Here is a 24,724-nt window from a genome sequence, read left to right on the forward strand (position 1 = left end):
TTCAAAGTAATAAAATAACTGTTTGGATGTAACATATGATTTAAGTTAAGTTTACTTGAGTAAATTCCCCAAATATTTTTTTTATTTTTTATTCTTACTTGAGTAATTCCTTGGACCACTATATTTTGAAGTAACATTATTCTTATTTGAGTAAAATTTTTGGCTACTCTACCCACCTAGGTCATAGGTCACATTTGGCTCAGAAAATACCAGGAGTGGCAAATGCTCAGGTGGTGGTGGTCATATGGTCTTGCTGAAAAGTTGGTGGTTCAATCCCAGCTTGGACCAGTGCGATCTGTGCATCATATTGGCCTACCTTTAACTTTAGTGTTGATGTTTAGTTTACCAGAGTTCCCATCAAGACTTGATGTACATTTCAAAAATGACAGTTATGCGTCTTGTTTTCCTTAAATGCTTCCTTAGCCACAGGCACATGCAGCACTAACGTCTGATTTATTTTTAGGTTATTGTGTTTTACATATTCTTTTAGAACTGTGGAGACACTGCTGCTTCTTCCGATTTAATTAAAAGTTATCTTCTCCACAGACAGGCTCTGCAAGTAATTTGTCCCACATGTCATGCATATGTACAATGCATCCTTATAACTTATGAGCACAAGAGGATGAACTGTTTAGTTTAACTATTTTCCATGTTGCTGCTGTCAAACTTTGAATCCATCCTTATCATTTACTTGCATTCATGTATAACAGCTCCGTGATGAAAACAAGTCTTTGGAATTCAAATTCACGCACCAGTGTGGCTGAACATTGATACAAAAACTTTATTGTCACAATATCAAAATGGATAGATCTACAGAGACTTGTAGATTAAAAGGAATTACGAGAAAAGAATACAGCGACTGTTTGGCCAGTTCATTATACTTCAGGTATTCCTCTGGTGGTGCTGGGCAGCAGCACTGGCTATGTTAAATAATCACACACAGCATTTGAAAAAGAAACAATAAAAGATCATAAGAAACAGGACTCGTCCTGACAATACAAAAATTAAAAAACAAACGAAAAAATGTGAATGATTCCTACAACTGCATAAGTCTGAGAAAAAATACTTCTTAACTAAATGATAAACGTTCATGAAAAAAAAAAAAAAACACTATAAGAGCGGGAAGTGGAAGCCAGGTTGATGCGGGCAGGGTTTTATCTACAGAGTCGCAGAGGAGGTCCAAGATGGCCACCCAGAGAAGCTGAAGAGAAGAGGCAGGTCCAGCTCTCTCTGTGAGCACTCTGTGGGCGGGGCTAAAGTAACACTTCAGTTTGAGTCTGACAGGTGCTCTGGCAGGTGCTTAGTCCAAGTGCGGAGTGTCCAGTAGCAGATGGAAGGGCTGGTGAGAGGGTCCCAGAGAAGGGGAAGGTGGCTCAGAGGAAGTAGTCTGCCACGGGCTTCTTGGAGGGGATGCCTCTGGTCTCCTGTGGAGCTGCTTCAAAGATGATAAACTCCCGCTGTAGGTGCTCGTCCAGTTCCAAGATGGCCGCCACATTCCCACATCTAACGACAAAGTAGAGAGGTTACTCTAGACAGTGCTCCTTTGTAGTAGGCTATTCCTGGACATAAAACCATTTCATTATACATGAACCCCTCCTAAACCACATTTAATCCAGGTCCAATACAAATGTACTTTTAACATTTTTAACATGGTGCAGTAAGGAATCCAATATTAAATCATGACAAAAATTAAGGAGGCGCAAGTATTCCTAGTACATCGAGACATTAAAAAAAAATTGTCTTGTTCCACAACATCTCTTCAACCAACACTTTGGGACTCTTGGAAATGGAACGTTTTCGTTGGAGGGTCCACTTACTGCTCAGTTCCATGGAGATGTTATTGCTTTTCCTAGAATGTTCCATAGTAGGTAGGGAAATAAACATATCCATCTTGTATCCATTCAATTAAATATGTTTTTTAATAAAGTTGTTAAGTGTGATGTTGTCACGTCAGGTCCATCAGATGATTGAAAACAATGAACATATCTTCAACTTCCTTTTTTTCCACATTAAAAATAAATTGCCGCAATTTAAAGCTAGCAAGATATGGATATATAGTTATAACTGACAGAAAGTGACCGGCAGTTAGTGAGATGCATACACTGGTAATCTTCTGTTATGATATATTGCTACATTATGTACATATTTGATACAATTTGTGGTTAAACATATACATTTGAAAGGTTATTGTTATTTGTTTGATGAATAAAGAACAAAAACAAAGCTAGAAATCAGCTGTGACATTTCTGGTTGGACCCGGAAGTGACATCACGTAACTATTGCTAGGTCTGTGGCATCATCTGTCTCTGGAGATGCTGTATTTGAAAAACACCCCAGGAAAAGCAGTAACATATCCATGTAAACAAGCAAGCGCCTGATGCTCGACTAGGAAAGTTACATAATGCAACTTAAATCCCAAAAACATTTCTAGTTTGCACAAGTACAAATTTGTTTGAAACAGACGGGTACAAATGACTTGCGTTTTGGATCCCACATGTAAACTCATTTGTTTCCAAAAGGTCTCCTGTCACAGCAGCATTCCTGGTGCGCCTGGTTCTCACCTGTAGCAGTAGTTGGGTGCCGACCACACGGTGAGCACAGTCTCGTTGAAGTGCCACTTGTAGCCCTCCATGACCAGCTGGTGCGCTCTGCAGATCATGTGGATGTCGTTGGCCGCATTGAACTGAGCCACCACATCACTGCCAAACAGGTACCCGGCCCCCCTGGGACTGACCCCCCAGCCCGTGGTGTCTGCAGGGGAGAGACAAGCTCTTAGAACACATGGTCAAGCAAAGAGCCTCCTAGCACCACTCTGTAGCATTTAGCAACACTGAAATGAGGAACCTGTTGTATGGGTTAAGACAGGCCTATGCAGTCAAATGTCAACTGAAATCAAAAGTCAGACATCGCTAATGGTCAATGATCAGCTTTGGTCTTTTTAATGGAGAGGTCCCAGTCAATCCTGAGTCAGTAAAAGCATGTGGTTGGGAGTACAGACTGGAGGAAGAAATTTGACTTTTGGTTTCAAATGGCAGTTCTTAAAAAACAAACCTTCTTACACAAATTATACAGACTTTTAACTACAATTTTTGTTCAGACAAAGGCACACAAAGCATAAGCGTTTTACAGGAAAATGCAATAGTCTGACAAGGTAAAGCACGTTAGCCAGTGTGATAATGTTGATATTACACTAGAGGACCATCAGTCACCAAGAACATATTTGGTAAAAAATAAAGAGGATCACATAAGTAATCATTTGACAAATAAATTTGACATTTTTCATAAACCTAACTTGGGGCCCTGTACCCGATGTTTCCCACCATGTATTTGAGCAAAATGTGTCTTGCCTTAGTACAGATGTATAGAAGCAGCTCTCGAGGTCAAAATAAGTCAGCTGTGTACTTTGTGCATCTAATTAGAAAATATTTTGCGTTCTGAAAATCAGGAAGTGCATCATTAGCGTGCTAGTTGTGAGGTTTACAGTTACAGCAAAACTACTCTCATGCCTGTCAAAGTTGTAATGTTGTCAGGTATACTCTAAACATTACTTTTAAGCATCTTCAAAGATTACTGCTTGTGTTGAAGCTTTTCTGGGCGTTAGCAGCAGCACTGGCAACAAGCAGTAAACAAATGCTCTTGACTACGTGTCCTCCTTTTGAAAATTACAGAGTTGGATCAAATTGGTGAATTGGTCAGAGTACTCAGCGCTAGCAATGCATGGAAAATGTATGGTATCAGAGCTTTTGCCAATTACAACAGTATCTGTATCTGAACAAGCCTAGTGCAAAACAGTTGTCATCAGTAGATTTGGCTACAATTATTTTCAAAGTATTATTATAACTAATATTTTCAAGTACATAAACATAGTAAGTTTGCCTAACACCAAATGATAGCAGTTAATACCCCATCTTTAAGTTTGAATAGCTAACACATTTATATTTAGATTACCCTTTATTGTTTTGAAAACATTTCACTTTCATTTTTGACCCTCCCTTTGCTGACCACGTCAAGTCACTCCCCCTTCGGTGCTATCAAAACACAATCACTGTGCATCCTGCTAATGAAACTAGGCTCGACAAGTTGCTGTGTACAGTTTTGTATCATGTTTTTGTATATTTATGGAGAATTGTCATGTGGGAGCATGTATGACATAGGCTTCTGGGCTGAGCATTGCACAGAATCGTACAGCTAAACATAAGGAAGGTGCGAATAGGGTTCGGGAAAGATCATTACATGCATGGATGACATCTAAAATGACATCTTCAGGTATTTTTTAGATGTGAATTTTGATGAGGAAACAACATTATAACATGGTAAAAACCTTAAAGAAATACTAATAATACCTCGTCTTTAATGTAATAGGAGTTGGGAGCTTACCTTCAGGATCTGACCAGAGCAGGTCACACATGGGCCCATCATGAGGCACTTCCTGTTTCCTGTCTATGGTGCGGATCTGGTCTAAGGTCTGAATGGAAGGAGACAGGCCGCCGTGCACACAGAAGATCTGACACACAGACACACATGTGCATGTCAGTCCAGTCTCAGAAACAGAAGTGCATTTGAGTTTTTGTGCAGAGCAAGTGCCTCACCTTGCCGTCAATGATGGCCGACAGGGACAGGTAGTCAAAGATCTCGGTGCAGTACCTCCACACAGTTACAGAGCCGTACTTCCTCAGGCACTCGTCATAGAAGCCGTAGACCTGTGTGATCTGCCGGGACTCATGGTTACCTCTGATCAGTGTTATCCGGTCTGGGTACCGTACCTGAACCACAGAAGAATCAGCTTTAAATACTGAGTGTGCAAGCCAAAGAGTATGATGTAATGCTTTGAGGTGGGGCTGGCCATTCACACCCATCAAAGTCATTAACTTAATTATTATGAAAGGGTTCTACGTATAAATGTACAGCTGTGACACACTTGGCTTGCTTCTCTCTTGACACTAATTTAATCTAACTCTGGTTAATGAAAGTGATAGTAATTTTCAGGAACTGGTAAGGCAATTGCATTATTCCATGGAAATAGAAAGTTCAAACCATAACTTTGGCTATAACATTCCACAGTATGGCATAAAATGTATATCTCAATGGAGAATGTTCCAAGGAAACAAGCAGGAAGAGGCCCTCCTCCAGGCTTCAGGAGTCAGGTTTGTCATTTGTTCTGTGAGTGGGCTTGCATTTTAGAGCAATAAACAAACAAACACAAACACACACACAGCGCCTTTAATTATTATAATATATAATAATATGGAGGCTCAATAACCACCTTTTTAGCTTAGCTTTTGATGCATTAATTATATTATAATTTAATATTTTAAACGTACTAATATTGCTTCCTGTACCATTTAATATTCTCGTTCTTAGCTCAACTCTTACTATGGTATGGTATGGTATGGTATGCTTTTATTTGAAACAGGGACAGTGCACAACATTACATTGACCTTAGAAAAAAAAAGGAGAGATGTTTGGTGCCAGGTTATAGCATAAATGCTAATTTCCACCTGTAGTCCCTGGACAGGCTGATGTTTAGTAAATAAGTTTGGTGTAGATGGATGAGAAACCTGTACATCTATGATACATACATCAAATACAGCACATGTTACTGTTAGCATTTACTTTATCCTTATCACTTTTAGGATCCAGCACCCTTTGCAGTTTCACTATTTGTGTCTGTTTAGGATCTGGAGGTACATTGAAAGCCAAACATTTTCTTAAGCGGCACTTATGTGAAATGTTTGAGACCCACTGCTCTAGCTTGTAAGTCCTACCTCCAAATCACAGTGGACATGCTAGTTCCCTGCAGCATACCTTGAGTGCTAGCAGCAGTAAAAAGGTCTCCACACTGTAAAACCCTCGATCCACAAAGTCTCCCATGAAGAGGTAGTTGGTCTCTGGTACATCTCCTCCCACCTGCCAGAGTGACACACAGCGCATGACATTTATTTACAACAACTGTACCACAAATAAAAGGAAAGACAGCCATGTGGAGGCAGCCCGTCGCCATGGCAACAAAACAATGGCAGCACACTCACTCTAAACAGCTCCTTGAGGTCGTAGAACTGGCCGTGGATATCGCCACACACCTACAAGGAAAACAGAAGGAGGGAGGGTTGTTAGGAGTGTGTTTGGCTTGTTCACTAGAAGTATGTGAAATGTCTAAGCACTCACTGTGACCGGAGAATCCACCCTCTGTACGTTGCTTTCTTCAACTAGGATCTCTCTGAAAAGACACGAATACAGTATTTTAAATTCAATAAAAAAGAAAGGAGTTAATAAAAAGGGCTTTGTCTTGTCTGATCCTTTTCCCGACCAGAACTCAAATAGCATTAAAATTTTTAATTCTAAACAATCAGTGCCATGACATGCTGGCTACAAAATTTAAATGAATGATTTTATTTTTTTTTATTTTTTAAAGTCCTTCCCCATTTAGACAAGAACTAAATATTTTCATATTTTCAGTAATAACATAATGTGTGAGTTTACCTTTTTGAACACTCACACCCACTCTCCACTGTACCATTAGAAAAATAAATAATGAGCAAATGATGAGCAGGGCTGTTTTTCCTATTTTTTCTTGATCAATATTTGGTACAAAAGTTTTGTCAGGAGTATGTACGAATCATTATTGGGAATGACAAAACAGAAGGGTTAGTATAGTTCCAAACTATACAGTAGTTCCAAGTACCAATTGTGTAGTCCTATTTTAGACCGAGTATAATCCCATTTTAGACTTCAGTTTGTTTTAAATGGGGTTTCGAAAGAGCATTTTGTTTTCAGTAGTACATAGACTGGTTGTTAAATTTTTATTGCTAAGTTTACCAACTTTGATTAGCAGTGATGCATCTTTACATTGTTTGGTAATGATGGTATAATGATGTTTGGTGACATAGTACTTGGTAATGGTACCCAGCCCTACTGGTATATAGTTCTAACTTACTGATAATGATGATAATGAAACAGAAGCATTATGTAGACATTTCAAATAAATAAAGGGTTTTGCTACAGTTCAACCCATGTACAACCACAGTTCAAACTATATAGAACGTCACCAATAACGTCCATAGTAACTGGTTTGCTACTTAGAAGCCCAACAACAACTTTCAAAACTTTCTCATAATATTGGCAAGTGAACCCAAGAGTTGCATTACCTGGCTTTGGCACAGAGGGCCTTCACTTCGTTTTCCTTGATGAGCTCACAGCGTCTGAGCTGCTCTATTTGTCGGTCCAGGTCGCTGATGTCCCCCATTGTAACGCACATATGGAGATCTGTTCACGCACGGCCCTCCTCGAGCACAGCACGCAGGGCACGCACAAATAAACAGGCTCTGCTCTCTCTCCAGTCACTCCTTTTCTACGAACTCCACGGGATTGCGGCGTTCACGTCACAGTTCTTAGGCATGTACTGGGCGGGCAGCTGCGGGGAGAGGCAAAAACAACAAGATTATAACACAATTAGTCTAAATACGCCATAAGATCCATCCCACGTAATGTTAAAATCATCTGGGTCACACGTTTCCAATTCCTGCCCAACCCACAAAGTTGTGTGGCATATTCAAACTACAAAAATAATCAAAGTAAGTTCTACAAAATACAAAATATTTAGACGGGAAAAAATCTTCTTTTGCAGAGTTTATCTTGAAGAATGCGGGGCCTATGGGCGTAGCATTACAGTGCGCGGAACCTTTAGCAAACTAGCTTACATCACAGCTAACGACGTCAGCGATCAACTGATTGTATGAACATTTGGCCGACCATTTTGAGGTCAATTCTAGCAACTGGGTTAACGGTAATTTCGTATGTCAAGAGTTTAAAAAATACCAAAATCTAAAAACGTCCATCAATGATATAAACAAAAGTATTCATGGGAGGAAATGGCCAGAGCTATAGGCTAAAGAGCAGCTGGTGAGAAGCCGGCTAAACAGTAGTTAGCCCTGCGAGCTAATTCCACAGGCTATCGTTTAGTTAGCATGGTGAAATGAGAAGAACGCGGTTATCATGGAGGGAAACGCGTATTGTCCCGCTACCGATCAGCGTTTAAAAGCAAGCCTCAGCAGTGTACCTGTCCGCGGGTTTCGCCTCCTTCAGACGGAACTCGGTGATGTGTGTGATCGCCCGGCGCCGCGGTGCTGTGTCCCCGGTGTGAGAGCTGTGTGTGCCGGCTGGATCCAGTGCCTGTGCCCCAGGCGGCTCGTGAACGCGCACCACATACAGACACAGGGTTGCCAGGTTTTCAGACAGAAACAAGCGAGTCCAGCTATGTAATTTTGTGGGTTGCTGGATACGGATAAGAACACGTACATTTTAATTAAAAACGTGTCCATAAATGTGTGGCTGAATCAGGAGCCCTACTTTTTATGTTATTTATTAACGAAAACAGCACTGCAAAACAATACAACTAAAAAATACCCCTAAACTAAACAACTAAAAAAATAATTAGCTTCAAAACAACCATATTTTGTAACCATATTTATATTTTTTGTCGTTTTAATTTTGCTGTTTTTTTTATTTAATTCTTTGCTGCTTATTTTTTTTACTTGTTATTAATAACTATCACTATTTTTTTTTTCAGCCCAATAAAAATAAGCCCAAAAAGAAGCAACTAGTTAAACGTGTATAAATAAGCACTGATGTGTTATCAAAGTCAAAGTCTAATTTATAAAGCATATTTACAACAATAACAGCTGTCAAAGTGCTTTGAATATTTCCAAAACCTTAAAAAAAAACAAAAAAGCATGATGAATTCAAAAATAGAAGGCGGCTAAAGGAAAAGGGGAGGGTGGGGTATTTAGGGAGCAGCTCAACAGGTATTAAAAGCCAAATAACCAGAAACAAAACCCCAACTCATGAGTATCGCAATTTTATGAAACTTAACCTTTAAGCAAAAAACAAAACAAAAACCAACAACCCCAAAGTCGCTATAAAGACGCTGACATGGCAACTATACACACTTCCGGTGCGTGGTCCGTGCGTCTGCTGCGCTGGTGCAGCCTACGCACATGGGCCCACGCTCTCTGTTCTTACTTCTGCTGCTCTCTTCATTCCATTACATCTGATCATCCACATAATATCAAGCAAAATCATGTTGTTGTACTATGAGACATTCAGTAGAATTTCACAAGCCTTTAGTGATATTGCACTGCCTGTTAATAAAATAGGTCAAAATAGTGGTTCTCAAATTGTCGTACTTGTACACAGATTCATCAGTTTTATTGTTTACTTAACTTGGAATCAATTTTATACACACATTTCTCCTTCCTTGGATAAGTCGTTGTTTAGAACTAACATAGCCATGTGTAGTCCTATTTTCAACCTGGCTAAGCCCTGGTTTGGCTCTGGTGGTACTTGGAAGGCAGTACTTGATGTGAATTTTGCTGGTATTTTACCATTTCATTGTTTGATTTTCTGTTGGTTAAATCAACAATTTTGTGAAGCCATGCAAGGTGTCTGCTGTTGTGTTTTGGGCCCTACAAAAATAAACTGAAATGAAATGTTTGAGAACCATGGGCTAGAGTGTCTGTCTATCCAAATATTATCATGTGTTGGAGCTACACTGAAATATCAGGAGAAAATAAGGTCTTGAAAAGGCCTACACCTGGATGCAAAACAGGTCTACACCACATGGGAGAGTGTTGGTCTTAACAAGTGAAATCTCCACTGTCAAGAGTCAGTTCTTTTATCCAACAAAGCATGAATTCAGCTCCTGCCAGTTGGTGGTTGTGTCCTTGGGCAAGACAATTCAGTACGGGTGTTGGACAGTTCGGTTAAAGAGCCTGTACCCGATTTTTTTCCCATGCATTTGAGCAAAATTTGTCTTGCCCCAGTAGATACATTGTGTAAACAGCTCTTTAGGTTAAAATAAGTTCACTTTGTATGGTCTGCATCAAATTATGATGTGTTTTATTGTCTGAATATCAGCACATGCATGGATAGTATGCAAGTTGTTAAAATGAAAGCAACCTCTACTCTGGCCTCTGAAAGTTGTGAAAAGAACTTAAATTCATCATGGTTAAAAATTAGGATGCTTAGAAAGGTAAGTGAGGAATAACTGTTTGGACCACTGCAAACCGTTCAAAATGCACTAGCTTTGTTTTAAAAGTAAAAATCAGGTAGCTTACAGCGCAAAAATCATTATAAATCAAGTAGGATTTATTTTAAAAAAAATAAAAAACACAGTTGAAGATGAGCTAATGGTGTGAATTCTAACAGATAGAAAATATAATAGTAGCAGCACATTTACACGATTTAGATTTAAAGCAAATAATTCACAGTTACGGCACTTTGGACCTTCATCACACATTAGTTTAAAAATACAATTTAAAACTGTAAAAATTAGGATAAGAATGCATCAAAAGTGACACACACATTGCATTATTTTCTAATTATTTGCTGGAGTTATTGTTAAACTTAATTTTAAATGGGTGTGGTTATTATAAAATCTAAATAGGATCATTCAGAATACTAAATATGTTATGATATGTAAATATGTAATGTTTTGGACATGATCTTGGGCATTTTAAATAAAAATAAATATGAAGGCACTGGTCATTATAATAACCTTTTAGGCCCCACCCCAACACTAAATAAGTAATATTATATTCGTACCAACTAAAAATACAAATATCATCTGCATAAAAATATACATAATAATACAGTAGTATAATAGTCAGCTGTACAGTGTTGTTTCTAAGTCCATTGTCAGTTTGGTCAGTTAAAGTGTCTAACCTCCTCCCTTATATTGTCGTGGTGTGTTCAAGTACTTGATTAGAAGGAGCAGAAGTACTTAAATAGAAGTGCTTGTACACTAGGTCAGAGACAGTAAAAACACTTGTAGACCAGTCAGAAAAAGTTGTACTTCCACTCTCTCTGAGCAGGTCTACTTGTACACCAGGTCAAAGACAGAGACAAGGTTAAAGAGAGCGAAGTATTTGTAGACCAAGTCAGTACTTGTGGACCAAGTAAGAGCGCAGAAGTACTTGTACACCAGGCCAAACACAGTAGAAGTATTTGTACACCAGGTCAGAAAGAGTAAAAATACTTGTAGGCCAAGTCAAAGAAGATAAAAGTATATTTGGACCAGGTCAGAGACAGTAGAAGTAGTTGTACTTCAGATCAGAAAGTGCAGAAGTAGTTGTGGACAGGGAAGGACAGCGCAGTGGACAGACAGATTCCCATAGTATCTCCTACAGAGGCTAAAGCCATGGCAAACTCGCGGTGGCGCTCCTCCGTCTGAAACAACACCAAAACAAACATTTAAACTTTATTTACTTCAGTTAGATGCTATTTTATTCACATAGTAGTCCTCGTATTAGTTTTTCAAGATTTGTTTTTGTTTTTTTAGGTGCAACTTTAGGTGAAAAAGTTGAGAATTACTCAATTACTCAATGAAAGTCTATCCACACAGAATAGACTGCTCTTGTGATGAATAAGAACATTTAAACCAAACACTAAATCTGCTTTTTTTTGCTATTAAACTGTGTATATGGTGTTTTCAAAGCATTGTCTACCATCTAAGTAGGCCTTTTTGGCAATTTAAGTATGTGCTGCCTCCACTGCCATTTCAAGTACTGCATGACATCACACAAGATTGCCTTGATTACAGCCAGGTGTTTCTGATGAGACACTTGGCTGCAGAGGAAGAGTTTGACATGTGGATACCTGTTAGACCTATGACATTGTTCCTCATATGTCCAGACCATGCCCCCCCTCCCCATCACTCTCTTATTTAGTCCTCCAGGTACTGCCCAGTTTAGCAGCTCTATTTTAAATTAGTTTGTGGGAAGAGTTTAGGTGTTTAGTCCTAATTTAAAGTAGAGATATTTGGGGCATACTATAAACCAATTTATTATAAAAAAAAACAACCTATAGACCTTACTAACACCACTGTACAATTTTTTTTTATTTGACCAAAAGTGAACTGGCGATCTTCTTTAGGGGCAAAACTCAACCTACAGTAAACATAAATGTATTATTTAGTCTGTAACTTTAAAAATTGTTTTTATTTAAACTGTTATTTGACACTATTTATTGCATTTGATGACTTCGATTGCTCAGAACACAATGGCAGTATTAGCAATCACTATTTCCTGTGCTGTCTAGCGGGGGCCAACTAATGTTGTTGCGATACTAAAATTTCAAATTAAGGAATAGACTCAATACTTAATACCGATTCCGATACCATGATGATAGTAAAAACACTTTATTTAGACAATAGAATGTGATTTTCAAAATTAAAACACAGTACTTTCTTTTATATTCCCATGTGGCCTTATATCTGTGTAATCGCTCAGTGGTCCAGGTATGTTCCATAGTGGTCTGTGGGTGTATACTAGTCTTACACATATTCTGATACAATTCAAGATCATTCTAAAGATGTTCAGGAAAGGTCAATTTCTGTCCTGTGAATGTGACTTTTTTGTATCGATACCTGCTCAAATGATACTACTTTTAGAATCGATTAGTATCTGATTTTTGATACTTTTGATAAGCCCAACGCTGACACTCACCTCTTTGCTGATAAAGTAGAATGTGTTGACATAAGCGCCCCCTCCCAGAAGACCCTCATACAGGATAATGACAAAGACTATCCAGGCGGAGGGCATGAACCGGAACCAAACCGCAAACATCAGCAGAACAGTGTTTAGAAACTGTGGAGATCAGATCAAATTACTTCTCAGGTCTTAATACATAAATAACTGAGTTCTAAAACAATGTACCTCTACCTATGTCATCAACACAGAAAATTACAAATGCAGAGACAATTTGCACACAAGGAAGGCAGTTTAAATTAATATAACTAAATACAGGTGTTGTCACAATCATTATGATTAGACTAATACAAATAAATGACAAGTTTTGTCCCTTGTTAACGTTATGGTTGCTGGGTAACAGTGATGGAATTCTGCCTCTACGTGTGTCACATATGCTGCCTGTGTTCAACTAGGAAGTAAAATGATAAACTTTACCAAAGTTTAAAAACAAAAAAAACCCCAAGATTTTCCAAATATAATTACAAAAAGCAACCGGGCAAAGACCGGAGCAAATGAAGTAAAACACTATTCCAGGTATGGTTTGAAAAGCTAAGGTAAAAAGCTTCAAAAGGTCTCAAAATCTGTCACAAATGTTTTTAAAGATGTACTGTTGAACCCAGAAGTTTACATACATCATATTAAAAAAAAAAGCATAACTTTTTCTCACCATGTGAAATCAGACTAAACTTTCCCTGTTTTAGGTCAAACAGGATTAACCCAATTTTTTTTCTATTTGCTAAATGCCAAAATAATGAGAGAAGACAACTTTTCATAACTTTCTTCAAAGTCAGAAGTTTACAATAAGTTACTATGCATTTAAACAATCTGAGAAAACTCAGAAGACGACAACATTTTAGTTCATTAGAGACACACTTGTGGATGTATTTGAGGGCAGTTAAAGGCATGAGGGAAAAAAAAGCAAATGTTTCTTTTTATTAGAGTATGTAAACTTCTGGTTTTAACTGTAGCTCATAGTGTGTTGGTTTCTCTGCTCACCTGCAGTGCAGCAAAGACCCAGAGTTTGCGAACTTTAAAGCAGCACAGAGAGGAGCGTGAAATGAACACTCCGACCTGGTACAGGGTCTGGTACCTGCAAATACACATACACGTTTAATTCTGTTATATACAGGAATAATGGGATCATTACAATGTATGGGGACTGACCAGCGATATTGTTCAGCATGAGAGAGGAAAAAGTCAGGAAAATATAGCAGCTCCATCTGAAAAAAACATAGGGGGTATTAGAGAGGGGATATTACACTTCTATGGGTATTAACTGCTAACACATAACATATTTAGATCACCATGTTACCTTTTTATTGTTTTGAAAATGCTATATTTCCTGAAAACAATGTATTAACATTTGTTGTTTTGATTTTTTGTATTGTGATTTTAATGTCTTTCTTATTCTGTAAAGCACTTTGAATTATTTTGTGTACAAATTGTGCCACACAAATAAACTTGCCTTGTCTTAACATTTTTTTATTAGTTTCACTTTAATTCTTGAAGCCATTGCCGAAGTCAAACCGTTGCAACAAAATTGCACCAAACTGGTCTAGTTGGACACCTTTGCATTTGAGGACAGATGCTTCAAACTTGTTGATGCGGGGCATATTGCGACGAGAGTTCAGATTTTTCAACTCTGGCGCCTGACGCTCATATGAGTGAATGCTCGAAAAGCACCATGGAAATGTTGGACTAGTCTAGACGCGCGTCCACCATAGACTTTGCCCTAATGCAGCGATAAGTCTCCCCTCACTCCCCCTTTACAGCCTCATCACAAAACATTCAGCGTGCATTCCGCTAATGAACCTACTGCATATCGCATTAGGTTTGTGAGGTCGTAGTGTACAGTTTTGTATCCTACATAATATATCCTGTATATTTATGGAGAATTATCTAGTGAGAGCATTTATGTAGGCCAAGCATTGCACAAAATCTTTGCATTGCACAAAAGGAGGGTTAAATTGGGCCCAGAAGAGATGACAAAATTTCTCATGTATGTATGACATCTAAAACATCTGCCGGCATGTTTTTGATGATGGAATAATGTTATAACATGGTAGACAGCTAAGCTAATCCCCTATTTTAACACCAATTTTAACATTATTTTCTTCTCTAAACACCAATAACTTCTTACAAAACTGATTCAAAGATGTTACTGCTTTTTACTCATAAAAAAAAAAAAAAAAAAGAGATGTACTATTTCTTATTATAAATTTATTGTCATAACCCGGAACCGATACTCAATCCAGTATTTCTTTCTAGATCGCCACTGATTGTACTCATTAAAAGTTTAAGTGTACCTACTTTAAAACTAAATTGACTGATAAATTACAATTTTGACTCTTTGTTTAAGCTAATTGGGGTCAGTAATTTAAAAAACAGACTAGCAGAGGGTGACAGAAGACTCACCAATCCCTGGTTTATGAAATACTCTGCAAAGTAGACCAGCCCCAGAGGCAGCACAAACTTCAACAGTCCCTGCTCATGAGCACAAGGGCAGGGTGAGATCACACACAGACCAGAGGATGAGGAGGGTACAGTACAGGTCTTACCTTCATCACCTGGACCTTCTCAGTGCAGGTCAGAGGTCCTCTCGCCCTGACACCTGTTCCTATGATAATACAAGTTTATACAGTGACAAGGATAGGCTGCATATGAAACTCTCTCTTATTTTGATAACTGACTCCTCCTTTCGTCCACTTTTATTTTATTGACTAAAATGTTACACAGTAGGGGCAATGTGGGTAAAGGACGAAGCGACAGTAGGAATCGATCCTCTGATCTTTTTGAGGGGAGCACTGCTCTAACCACTGAGCCACTGTGTTATCATAATCCAAACATTAACATAAAGATTAGCTTCAGCCTAAACCATTTTGGTCTGCATTAGAGTATTGATATATTTCTATGTCCAATGGACAAAGAAAAAAAATAAAACTAATGGAGATTGAAGTTAGATGCATTTCAGAACATGTTTGTACAAAACAAGCATTAAAACAAGATACTCATTTGAGTAGGTATCAATGTTAAGAAAGTCACATTCACAGAACAGAAATCAAACTTTGCTAAATAGGAAATATAGAGATGTGTCAAAACAAGTATAAGACACAGACTAGTATACACCTATGGGCCACTATGGAACCTACCTGGACGGCTGAGGGATTAGATACAAGGCCACATGGGAATATAAAAGAAGCTACTTTTATTTAATGTTGAAAAATTGCTAATGTAATTTCTAATGTCTAAATAAAGAGTGTTTTTTTCATTATCATTGTGGCATCGGAATCAGCATTGAGTATCGAGTATTCCTTAGTATCAAAGGTGAGTTGAGCACCATACTCTTATTTATCTCAGGTAAAATAAGTTATATATTCTGAATGTTATGAGAATTTTTGAGAATTTAAGAACATGTGACACAAATTAGCAACTGTGCAACCTGTCAAGTTAGGATGGGGGATTTTCACCCTCTATTCTTCCCTTCTATCACTTCTGGGACTGGCTGATCAGGCAAAGTTTAAAGAGGACATTACATAATTGAACAATTAAAAAAAAATTTTTGTAATGGTTACAAAACAGATCCATACAGATTTCATTTGTGATTACGATTCCTCTTGCCGCCCTACTTCAGGTGTTGTGATTTACTATGAACTTACTTGGTGAGGATTTGTCCTCATCCTCTTCTTCAGCCATTAGCCCCTGTGTCTCCTCTGAACACAGAACTGTGCACCGGGGGTCCTTTGTCCTCCACTGGGGCAGGGAGGGGGGGTGCACGAGCAGGAAGAAGTAACTGAAGACACAACATATAGTTCACCTCAACTATGGGGCAATGTGTGTAATGACATGGTACCAAACTTTATATATATATATATATATATATATATATAATATTATACTATACTTTTTATCTCACCGGTCCTTAATGTATTTTTGAATGCTATTGAATTGGATTTTCTATTTATGTTTGGAAAATACACATTATATTCAAGACTCCAGGAGTAAAAATACAAAGTAGTGGTCCAAGTTAAATAGAAAAAATGTAGTTGTAAGAATAACTGTCTGGACATAACATTTGATTTATAATTTGAAGTTAATGGTTTAAAGGACAAAGTATTAAAATGACTTTTTGGAGGTTCCTACCATGTTATAACATTGTTCCCTCATTAAAAACATGCCTGAAGAGGTTTTAGATGTCATCCATGCATGCTTGAGTATTTTAGCGATCTCCTGGGCCTTTGAACCCTCCTTACACTTAGCAGTGCGTTTCTGTTCAGTGTTCTGCCCACAAGCCTACGTCATTCAGGCTCCCACATGACAATTATCCATTAATATAGAAAACTTGATACAAAGCAATACACTGCAACTTCACAAACTTGATGTGATATGCAGTAGTTTCATTAGCGGGATGCATGCCAATTGTAATGTCACAGCACTCTGAAGGCGAGTGACTTATGTTGAAACTATAAAAGGTAACACGGTGATCTAAATATGTTATGTGGTAGCAGTTAATATCCCACAGATGTGCAATACCCCCTCTTTAAATAATGCTCAAAGGACAGACACACAAATAAGACAAACTAAATAATTTCTGAAGGAGTGGTGTAAAAAGAACATAAAGCTTTTGTTACTTGTAGACTTACTCACAGTGGGAAGAGTAACAAAACTTTTACTCAAGTAAGAGCACTGTCAAATATAGTACTCAAGTATGGTGCCTGAAAACTACTCTGAGCAGTACAATTGTATTAAAAACGTACTCAAGCAAAAGTACTAGAGTAAATATTGTGCCTTACTTGAGTACCATGGCTGCTGGTATGATGAGCATGATGAGTAGTGTGAGCCGTGGTGTTAGGCCCAGCTGAGTGAGACCAGAGTACATCAGAGCCCCCGTCACTCCGGCTGCCCCAGTTCCCGAGCCCCAGCCCCCCACCACATCCCTGAGGAGGAAGAGAAACACCACAGGTCAGCTCACTGTGCTGCCCCACTGAAAAGACTTGTCTAAATAAATAATTATGAGACATTAGACAAATAAAAATAAAACATAGCCACCTTTATTTAAAAAGATCACAGTTTAAAGGGCCCATATTGCTGTATGTTTTGATCTATGATATAAAGTTGTTTCCTCATCCAAATCATACCAGAGTTGTGTTTTGTTTCATTCACACATGTTTAACACACAAACCCTGCATATCTAGGCTGAGTTCGCTCATACAGACAGTACTTTTCAGTACGTACAGGAAGTGCGCCACTTAGTTTTTCTCAATTTTTTTTCTCCATACACTTTCACTAGAATCATTTGGATAATTTCAGCCCTGGAATTGCCAATCCCTACTGAATTAAAAGGTAAAAGGAGCTGGTAACTTGGAAACTACCAGTTCATGATATCATAAGGTGGAACAGAGCATTTTCAGCTTTTGAGATGTACAGACTAATAATAAAGTGTTACTCAAACATATGTGAATGAAACAAATACAACCCCAGGTATATTTTTGATGAGGCAACATTATAACATGGCTTAAAGCTCACAAGAGACAATTTTGTGGAATACAGGACCTTTAATCTGTCAAAAGACATGTTGAATTGTCTCTACCTATGGCATCAACATTGAAATTTCTATCCAAAATGTAGAGTCATCTTGGAATATATTTGTACATTATCATCAAATCAATAACATCTCATCAGGGAGACAAGCAGGTGGCGAACCCCCCTCTACCAGAAAAGTTACGCAGTGCACCTTTAATGTTAGGTTAACTGGTAGTTCATAGAAGTGTGACTGCAGTCCAACTCTCTCATGTTACCTGCTGTAGTAGACGGTGAGTGCGAGGAAAGACAGCTCTCCAAGTCCTGAGCTGATACTGGCCAGAATCACACCTGCAACACAGGCACACCTCAGACAGGTTATGTGTCAAGTGGATCTACAGATGTGCAATATTTGCATTCATTTTCTAGAATTCTTTCAATTTACAACAGCCTTCAGAGTTTAGAGTGGAAAACTGGAAACAACTTTATAAAAAAAAAATCACTTTTTTTATTTACACTGACTGTTTCTGTTTAATATGGATGGGCCCAATAATTACAGAAATATTAACCATAAAACAGGTCAACAAATCTGCAATCTTACAGTTAAACAGCAAATTTCATAGCCCAGTTTAAACTATAGGGATTCTTCTATGCTGTGATGTCGCTGGCATGCAACCAATTGTGCTGCTTATATTATTAAAAGTAAATAAGAATAAAGCAAATGTCTTTTACAATATTAATTAGTGATTAATATCTACATTTCATTCGCCTCTGTAGCCAGGTGCTTGTAATCAGAAACACCTGGCTGTAATCATAGCAGTCTTGCACGATGTCATGTAGTACTTGAAATTGCCGTGTCCACCGGGGGCAGAAAAACATACCATGTTTATACACAAAGAGGCAAGTGTACTTAGTTTGCAGTAACACTGTCAAAAGAGACTAGGAACATTAGGCAATTCTATTACAACACCATGTCCAGAGTTTTGTAGCAAAAAAAGTTGGTTTAGTGTTTCCTTCCACTTTATACTAATAAACCACAGTCCACCTCCTTCTACCCACAACTGTTTGCTCTGATAAATTCTTACCCAGGAAGCTCATCCAAAGAGTAGAGGAGAAGGACACCACCAGGAAACTAGCAGCAGCTGTCAACCCACAGAACAGGATTCGAAACCTACAACAATATCATTATAGTATAGCTATGTTATAGTTACGACTACTAATACTGTTAACACTCAGTAAAGAAAGCAGACTTTATAGAATTGCCAATGCCAGTTTAAGTGCGAACACAAGCTCACAGATAAAATATGACTACATATACAAAACAATACAGGATGGATACCAAAAGAATCTTACCCATATGGGAATTTGTGGATGACAAATGGAGCAAACATCTTGATGAATAGAGTTGGGAGGATGTCAGCCAGGAGCACAGCCTGGAAAAGTTATAAATTAACATTACATAATATCATTGTAGGAACATCTACTTTATAATTCATAAAATTTGATTTCAGAAAACTGATCACATATTAGAATTTTTTTTTTAGACAATTTAAATAGTTAATAATGAATAATCCTAAAATTGTGATGTTTCTTCCCCCAATAATTGTTATGCCAAAATTTGATACTGTGACATCCGTATTGGGACAAGAAATCTTTATTAACATTCATTACCAGTGTCTTAAAGGGGACATATTATGCAAAACTCTTGATATAATATGGAAACGTTTTTGGAGGTAGTCATCTGTACACCAAGACATTTCGGCTCCCATCCAGAGGCCATTTTCAAATTGATATACTGGTTAGAAACACTAGGATCTATACTACTGAGTGAAAGCGGAACCAAGTAACTGTCCATGATAAAGCTCCCCCTGCAGCTCCCTTATGAAAATACATTGTCAGGGAACAGATTAAGTGTATGTGTTTTGTTTATTTTTTCCTTTTCTTCTTTCTTTTCTTTTCTTCAGTGTATTACTTAATTTGAGTATTTACCGCAGTGGAGGTGGGGTTGCAGTCATAAATGCTGGTGTTACTGCTGTTCCCAGCCTGGAGGTCAAGTGTAGAAGTGACTGTGGCCTGAAGGACACAAAGAAGTTCTGTCACTGTTTACATTCATATACATATAGGAACTTTAAAGTGACAAGTCATCAGAATGTTAAAAATTTTAGAATGAAGAAGACTGGAGGCAAAGTGACATATAACACATTTTCAAACCTTAGAGGCACTGCACCTGATGTTCACTGTCAAAACATAATTAGTTCATATTAAACTGTTTGCAAAGGTTTACTTATTCATCACTTTCCCATTACATTCCTGACATCCTAAATATTCACCATAATAATTTTAGAAACGCTTTTTACAGAGGACACTGAAGATTTTTGCCATCACAGTGACAACATCTAGCATTTTTCTTATATTTATTCATTTATTTTACAAAAATTAAAACTAAGCTACAGTTTTTAATTCTCAGGGTATTTGTTAAAAAGTGAAAAATACTAGTTTATAAGGCTCTGATATCACTCAGATGTACCTGAGTGATTGCCACAATGATTTTCAAAAGATTTTATGATATTCTGAGGAAGATCTTAACTTGTGTTGAAATTACATTATGTTCCACAGTAAAAGAAAAATATAAAATTTGTCTACTGGACAAAAAGTTGTAAGAGTGAAGACGTTTTGTTCACTCTTACAACTTTTAGTCCAGTTAACAGATTTTATATTTTTCTTTTACTATGGATCACACCTGGACAACTGAGGGATTACGCAGACATTATGTTCTACTTCACTTTTGCCTTCCGTTGTCTCCATTCTGGTATTAAAACTGTTTTGTTGATAAAGTCTCTTACAAATGCAGTGGAATTCTGGTTCTCTTGCTTCTTCAGAATGTCGTGCGCGGTGCTTAGCATGACCACATACGCAAAATTGTTACACAGTCCCAGCACCCTGTGGGGGAGAGAAGAGGGAGAGCAGAGAGAGAGAGAAAAAAATAAAAGAGGAGGAAGCAGAGACGGGGGCAGAGTAAGGGGAGAAAAAGAGGGAGGGTAGGAGAAAGCAAGGGTAAGAAAGATGAGAGAGGGTGAGAGAGAGAGGGGGGGGGGTGAGCGTGAGGGGGTGTGAGAGAGGGGTAAGAGAGGAGAAAGAGAGCACAAGAAGCAAAGAGAAAGAGAAACAATGTGGTCAAACTGACTTTGCACTTTAGTAAGAACGTTCCAGTCATCAGAGTGATTAAAACATCATTTGAGTGTGTGTGATCTTAATGAGTTTTTATAATTCATATTAGCGATGGTTTATTGGTTATCAGATAACAGTGATATATCAGATATTAGAGGGTTTCTAGAGTCTACTTCTGATATTAAAAACATTTGGGGCAGTGCAGAAAAAATATCTGTGCCAGTCTGTGTGAGCCCAGTTGTCATTCTCAGGACCATATTTTTAGCCTTTAGCTAGTTAGCTTCTATTTCCACTTTTACTTGTGGGTGTTCAAAAAGACAAATCTGATCTATGTTTACGCAGTTATGCAGTTAAAGGTTTTATATAATCAGACAAATCCATTTTGTGATTATTTAAACTAAAGTGAAAAAGTCTTTTTTATCTTTATGATCACTTAACATACACTTTTAGTCCTTGCTATAAATTTTAAAAGCTAAATATTGGTTATTGACCACAGCAACAAGCCAAATATTGATATTGGTACTGGATCAAAAAATCCATATCATACCATGACTAAATTAATATTTTGATTGAATGAGTGAATATTAAGTCAATGTCAGGCTCTTGCAGCTGTATAAACCATGCCAATACTGTAAATGTATGTGACTACATCTACTTGGATCATAGCATCTGTGAGAAAAAAAAAAATTAAGTCCATGTTGGTTCAAATATGTTCTGACCTATTTTAATAATTATGAACAAAATAGACAAACACAGGAGAAACTTAAATAATAGGAGAAAAAGTCAACAGAATTGAAACAAACACAAGCGTCATCGGGCCATGTAGTTGGAAATCAAGTCAAGTCAAACTCAACTCAAAAAGACTTACCAAAACCCTGTCCAGTTTCTCCTTTTGGTGCAGCCTAAGGAGGAAGAAGAGGCAGAACAAGGCATACATGAATGCTGCGTATATTAGACCTATTACTACAGTGAAGTGCAATATATTGCTGAAGAAAATATAAATGATAATATTGAAACTAATTTATGCCACTGAAGGATGATAATTCCCTCCCCTAAAACTATTCTAAATGTATAATATGGTTAAAAACATGTGCTACAATGAGTAACTGGCAGAATGAAACACTTTAGTAGTTAGTTTCTATCTTAAATCTAATCTAAACTTCCCCACTGGTGCAAAGAACAAGTACCCACAATGTAACTTTTCACTATGTCTCTTTTCACTATGTAACGCCAGCTGTTTGTGTCGATGGAGATGTTACTGCTTTGACTGGAATGTTACACAGTATGTTATTACATTACATGACATGACACAATATGAAATTAAACAATCCATGTACAAGCTTTCTGAAACCATATTAGGAACTCTAAAATAAGTAAGAAAGAATGCATACTTTCAGAGGTGGGGTCAGGATCCGCGTTGACACTGTTCGTCTGCTCCATGTTCAGTCAGAAGAATAATCAGAAGTCAAAGCTAAAATGCTAAAATGCTAACAGAAGAGCTAACACCAAAACACTGCGCACACGGGAAACCAAAGCGTCCAAATCATCTCTCACACAGCTCTAACCCCGCGGGTGTGGAGGGAAAAGTGGCTCCGACGCTCCCCATCCATAATTTGCTATAATCACACTGCCTTGGGTCTCTCTGGTCTGTTTTTGTTTGTTTACGTACGAACTTCCGCGTTGAAAGTCGCGTGCATGGACTACAGTGCTCACGGAAAGACGCTCCCACCGAAACGAAAGCCACAAAATCCTTCCTCCTTTGTCTACAACCATTCTGGCACTTGTGTCTACTATAAACCTAAAGTAGAAGATACAGAATTAAAATGAGATTTACAGGGTTTATAAGTCTATATTTTATACAATATTATATCATCGTTTTTAAGAGTAATCTGGATAATAAATACTTATGCCTATACCTTACCAAATTGATGGTAATATTCTCAGAAAAAATGTGATCAAATTTTTAAGGTTGGTGGGGTGAGCCAAATGATTATATACTGCCTGGCCAAAAAAAAAGTCACCACCTGGATTTAATTAAGCAAATAGTTGGGGGTTGTTGCAGTTGGTCAGGTCTCAAAGAATGAGGTCAGCTGACACCTGAATATACTGAATGACCAGATTATTCCATCAATGGATTTTTTCTTCCCTGATGGGACAGGCATATTCCAAGATGACAATGCCAAGATTCATCAGGCTCAAATTCTAAAGGAGTGGTTCAGGGAGACATCATTTTCACACAAGGAGTGGCCACCACAGAGTCCAGACCTTAACCCCATTGAGAATCTTTGGGATGTGCTGGAGAAGGCTTTGTGCAGCGGTCAGACTCTGCCATCATCAATGCAACATCTTGGTGAAAAATTAATGCAACACTGGATGGAAATAAATCTTGTTGACATTGCAGAAGCTTATCGAAACAATGCAGCAAATGCATGCCGTAATCAAAGCTAAAGGCAGTCCAACGAAATATTAGAGTGTGTAACCTTTTTTTTTTGGCCAGGCAGTGTATAGTCAAAATTTTCTTATAGCTTACATCAGTTTTGATTTCATTGTGATTCCTGTACATCTAGTAAATGTGTACTTGTCTTTACAAAGGAACTAAAGCCGTCTGCCATCTTTGGAAAGTTCACACTTCACAGTGATTGGTTGAATCCATCTATCACTTCCTTAGAGCAAGAGAGTTGACGTAAGAGGTTGATGTAAGGTAAACGTTCAAACTAAAACATGTTTGAGATCAAGTACAGGCCCTTTAACCAACCATCTTGTTATTTTGTGCGTTTGGAGTTTTGGGTATGGTAGGAACACATCTACTTTTTTTTTTTTATTAAAAAACACATGTTTCAGTTGTATTTTCTATGATGCCATGGTTGAAAAGTACACCATTAATGTATGTGTTCAATTTTAAAGGCAGTATTTTACAAGAAGGCACAGTCTGTTTTCAAATAAAGCCATAGTCCACAAAAATAAATAAACTGTACATTTCTAGAACTTTTAAGAGTTTCCTGATAAGCTTTGGATAAAACAAAATGTCTCCCAAAAAAAAAAAACTCCAGGTCAAATGAGATGTTTGGAGGAGTTGTATAGCAGCAGATGTGGTTTGTAGTTTTGTCCTATCACATGCCCATGAAGAACACTGCAAAAACACGTAGTATCTACACAGGTTAAAATGACTTGAATTCTTAATTTGAATTTTGATTTGAGTAGTACATTACTCTAAGAATTTAAGAATAGAGGATCGTGCTTATTTCACATAAAATTCTGCCAGTGGAGTCCAAAAATTTGCCATTTTTGGACTCCACTGGCAGATGTACCTTCTACTGTTGGTCGTTCCCAAACTGTGGTAAACTGGTGCTACTTGGAGTACTGGGCATGTATAGTCCAGGTTTAGAGTCCAGGTGTGGTCTTAGGACAGCCCTGGTATAGTCCCAGTTTATACCTATTTCAACGTGTTTGGACATGGACTAGTCCTGGTCCAGTTAGTCTTGTTGTAGACCTTAGACTAGTTTAGTCTTCATTCA

General features: G+C 37.8%; 2 protein-coding genes across 3 annotated transcripts; both read right to left on the reverse strand.

The window, feature by feature from the left end:
• Nucleotides 1-761: 761 nt before the first annotated feature.
• On the reverse strand, nt 762-8,201 carry LOC117374476 (serine/threonine-protein phosphatase 4 catalytic subunit B). Of its 2 annotated transcripts, none has more exons than XM_055223648.1 (9): nt 8,057-8,201; nt 7,146-7,411; nt 6,166-6,217; nt 6,030-6,080; nt 5,806-5,907; nt 4,590-4,763; nt 4,378-4,504; nt 2,562-2,751; nt 762-1,503 (listed from the first exon to the last, which is right to left on the reverse strand). In XM_055223648.1, exons 2-9 carry the CDS (start codon nt 7,253-7,255, stop codon nt 1,374-1,376), a joined length of 936 nt encoding a protein of 311 aa, XP_055079623.1. In that variant the 5' UTR covers nt 7,256-7,411; nt 8,057-8,201; the 3' UTR covers nt 762-1,373. The 2 variants fall into 2 exon arrangements, with proteins under 2 accessions (XP_055079623.1, XP_033826496.1); XM_033970605.2 differs by having other exon boundaries at nt 8,022-8,102.
• A 1,905-nt stretch (nt 8,202-10,106) lies between these two features.
• cln3 (CLN3 lysosomal/endosomal transmembrane protein, battenin) lies at nt 10,107-22,898 on the reverse strand. Its single transcript, XM_033971045.2, has 15 exons — nt 22,601-22,898; nt 22,078-22,111; nt 20,885-20,981; nt 20,031-20,114; nt 19,395-19,474; nt 19,127-19,212; nt 18,320-18,392; nt 17,315-17,458; nt 16,181-16,314; nt 15,083-15,141; nt 14,940-15,008; nt 13,689-13,744; nt 13,521-13,614; nt 12,501-12,641; nt 10,107-11,223 (listed from the first exon to the last, which is right to left on the reverse strand). The coding sequence occupies exons 1-15, from the start codon at nt 22,647-22,649 to the stop codon at nt 11,107-11,109; spliced, it is 1,317 nt and encodes a 438-aa protein (XP_033826936.1). The 5' UTR covers nt 22,650-22,898; the 3' UTR covers nt 10,107-11,106.
• Between the last annotated feature and the right edge of the window lie 1,826 nt (nt 22,899-24,724).

Source organism: Periophthalmus magnuspinnatus, chromosome 8 (assembly GCF_009829125.3).
Source record: "Periophthalmus magnuspinnatus isolate fPerMag1 chromosome 8, fPerMag1.2.pri, whole genome shotgun sequence".
NCBI lineage: Eukaryota > Metazoa > Chordata > Actinopteri > Gobiiformes > Gobiidae > Periophthalmus > Periophthalmus magnuspinnatus.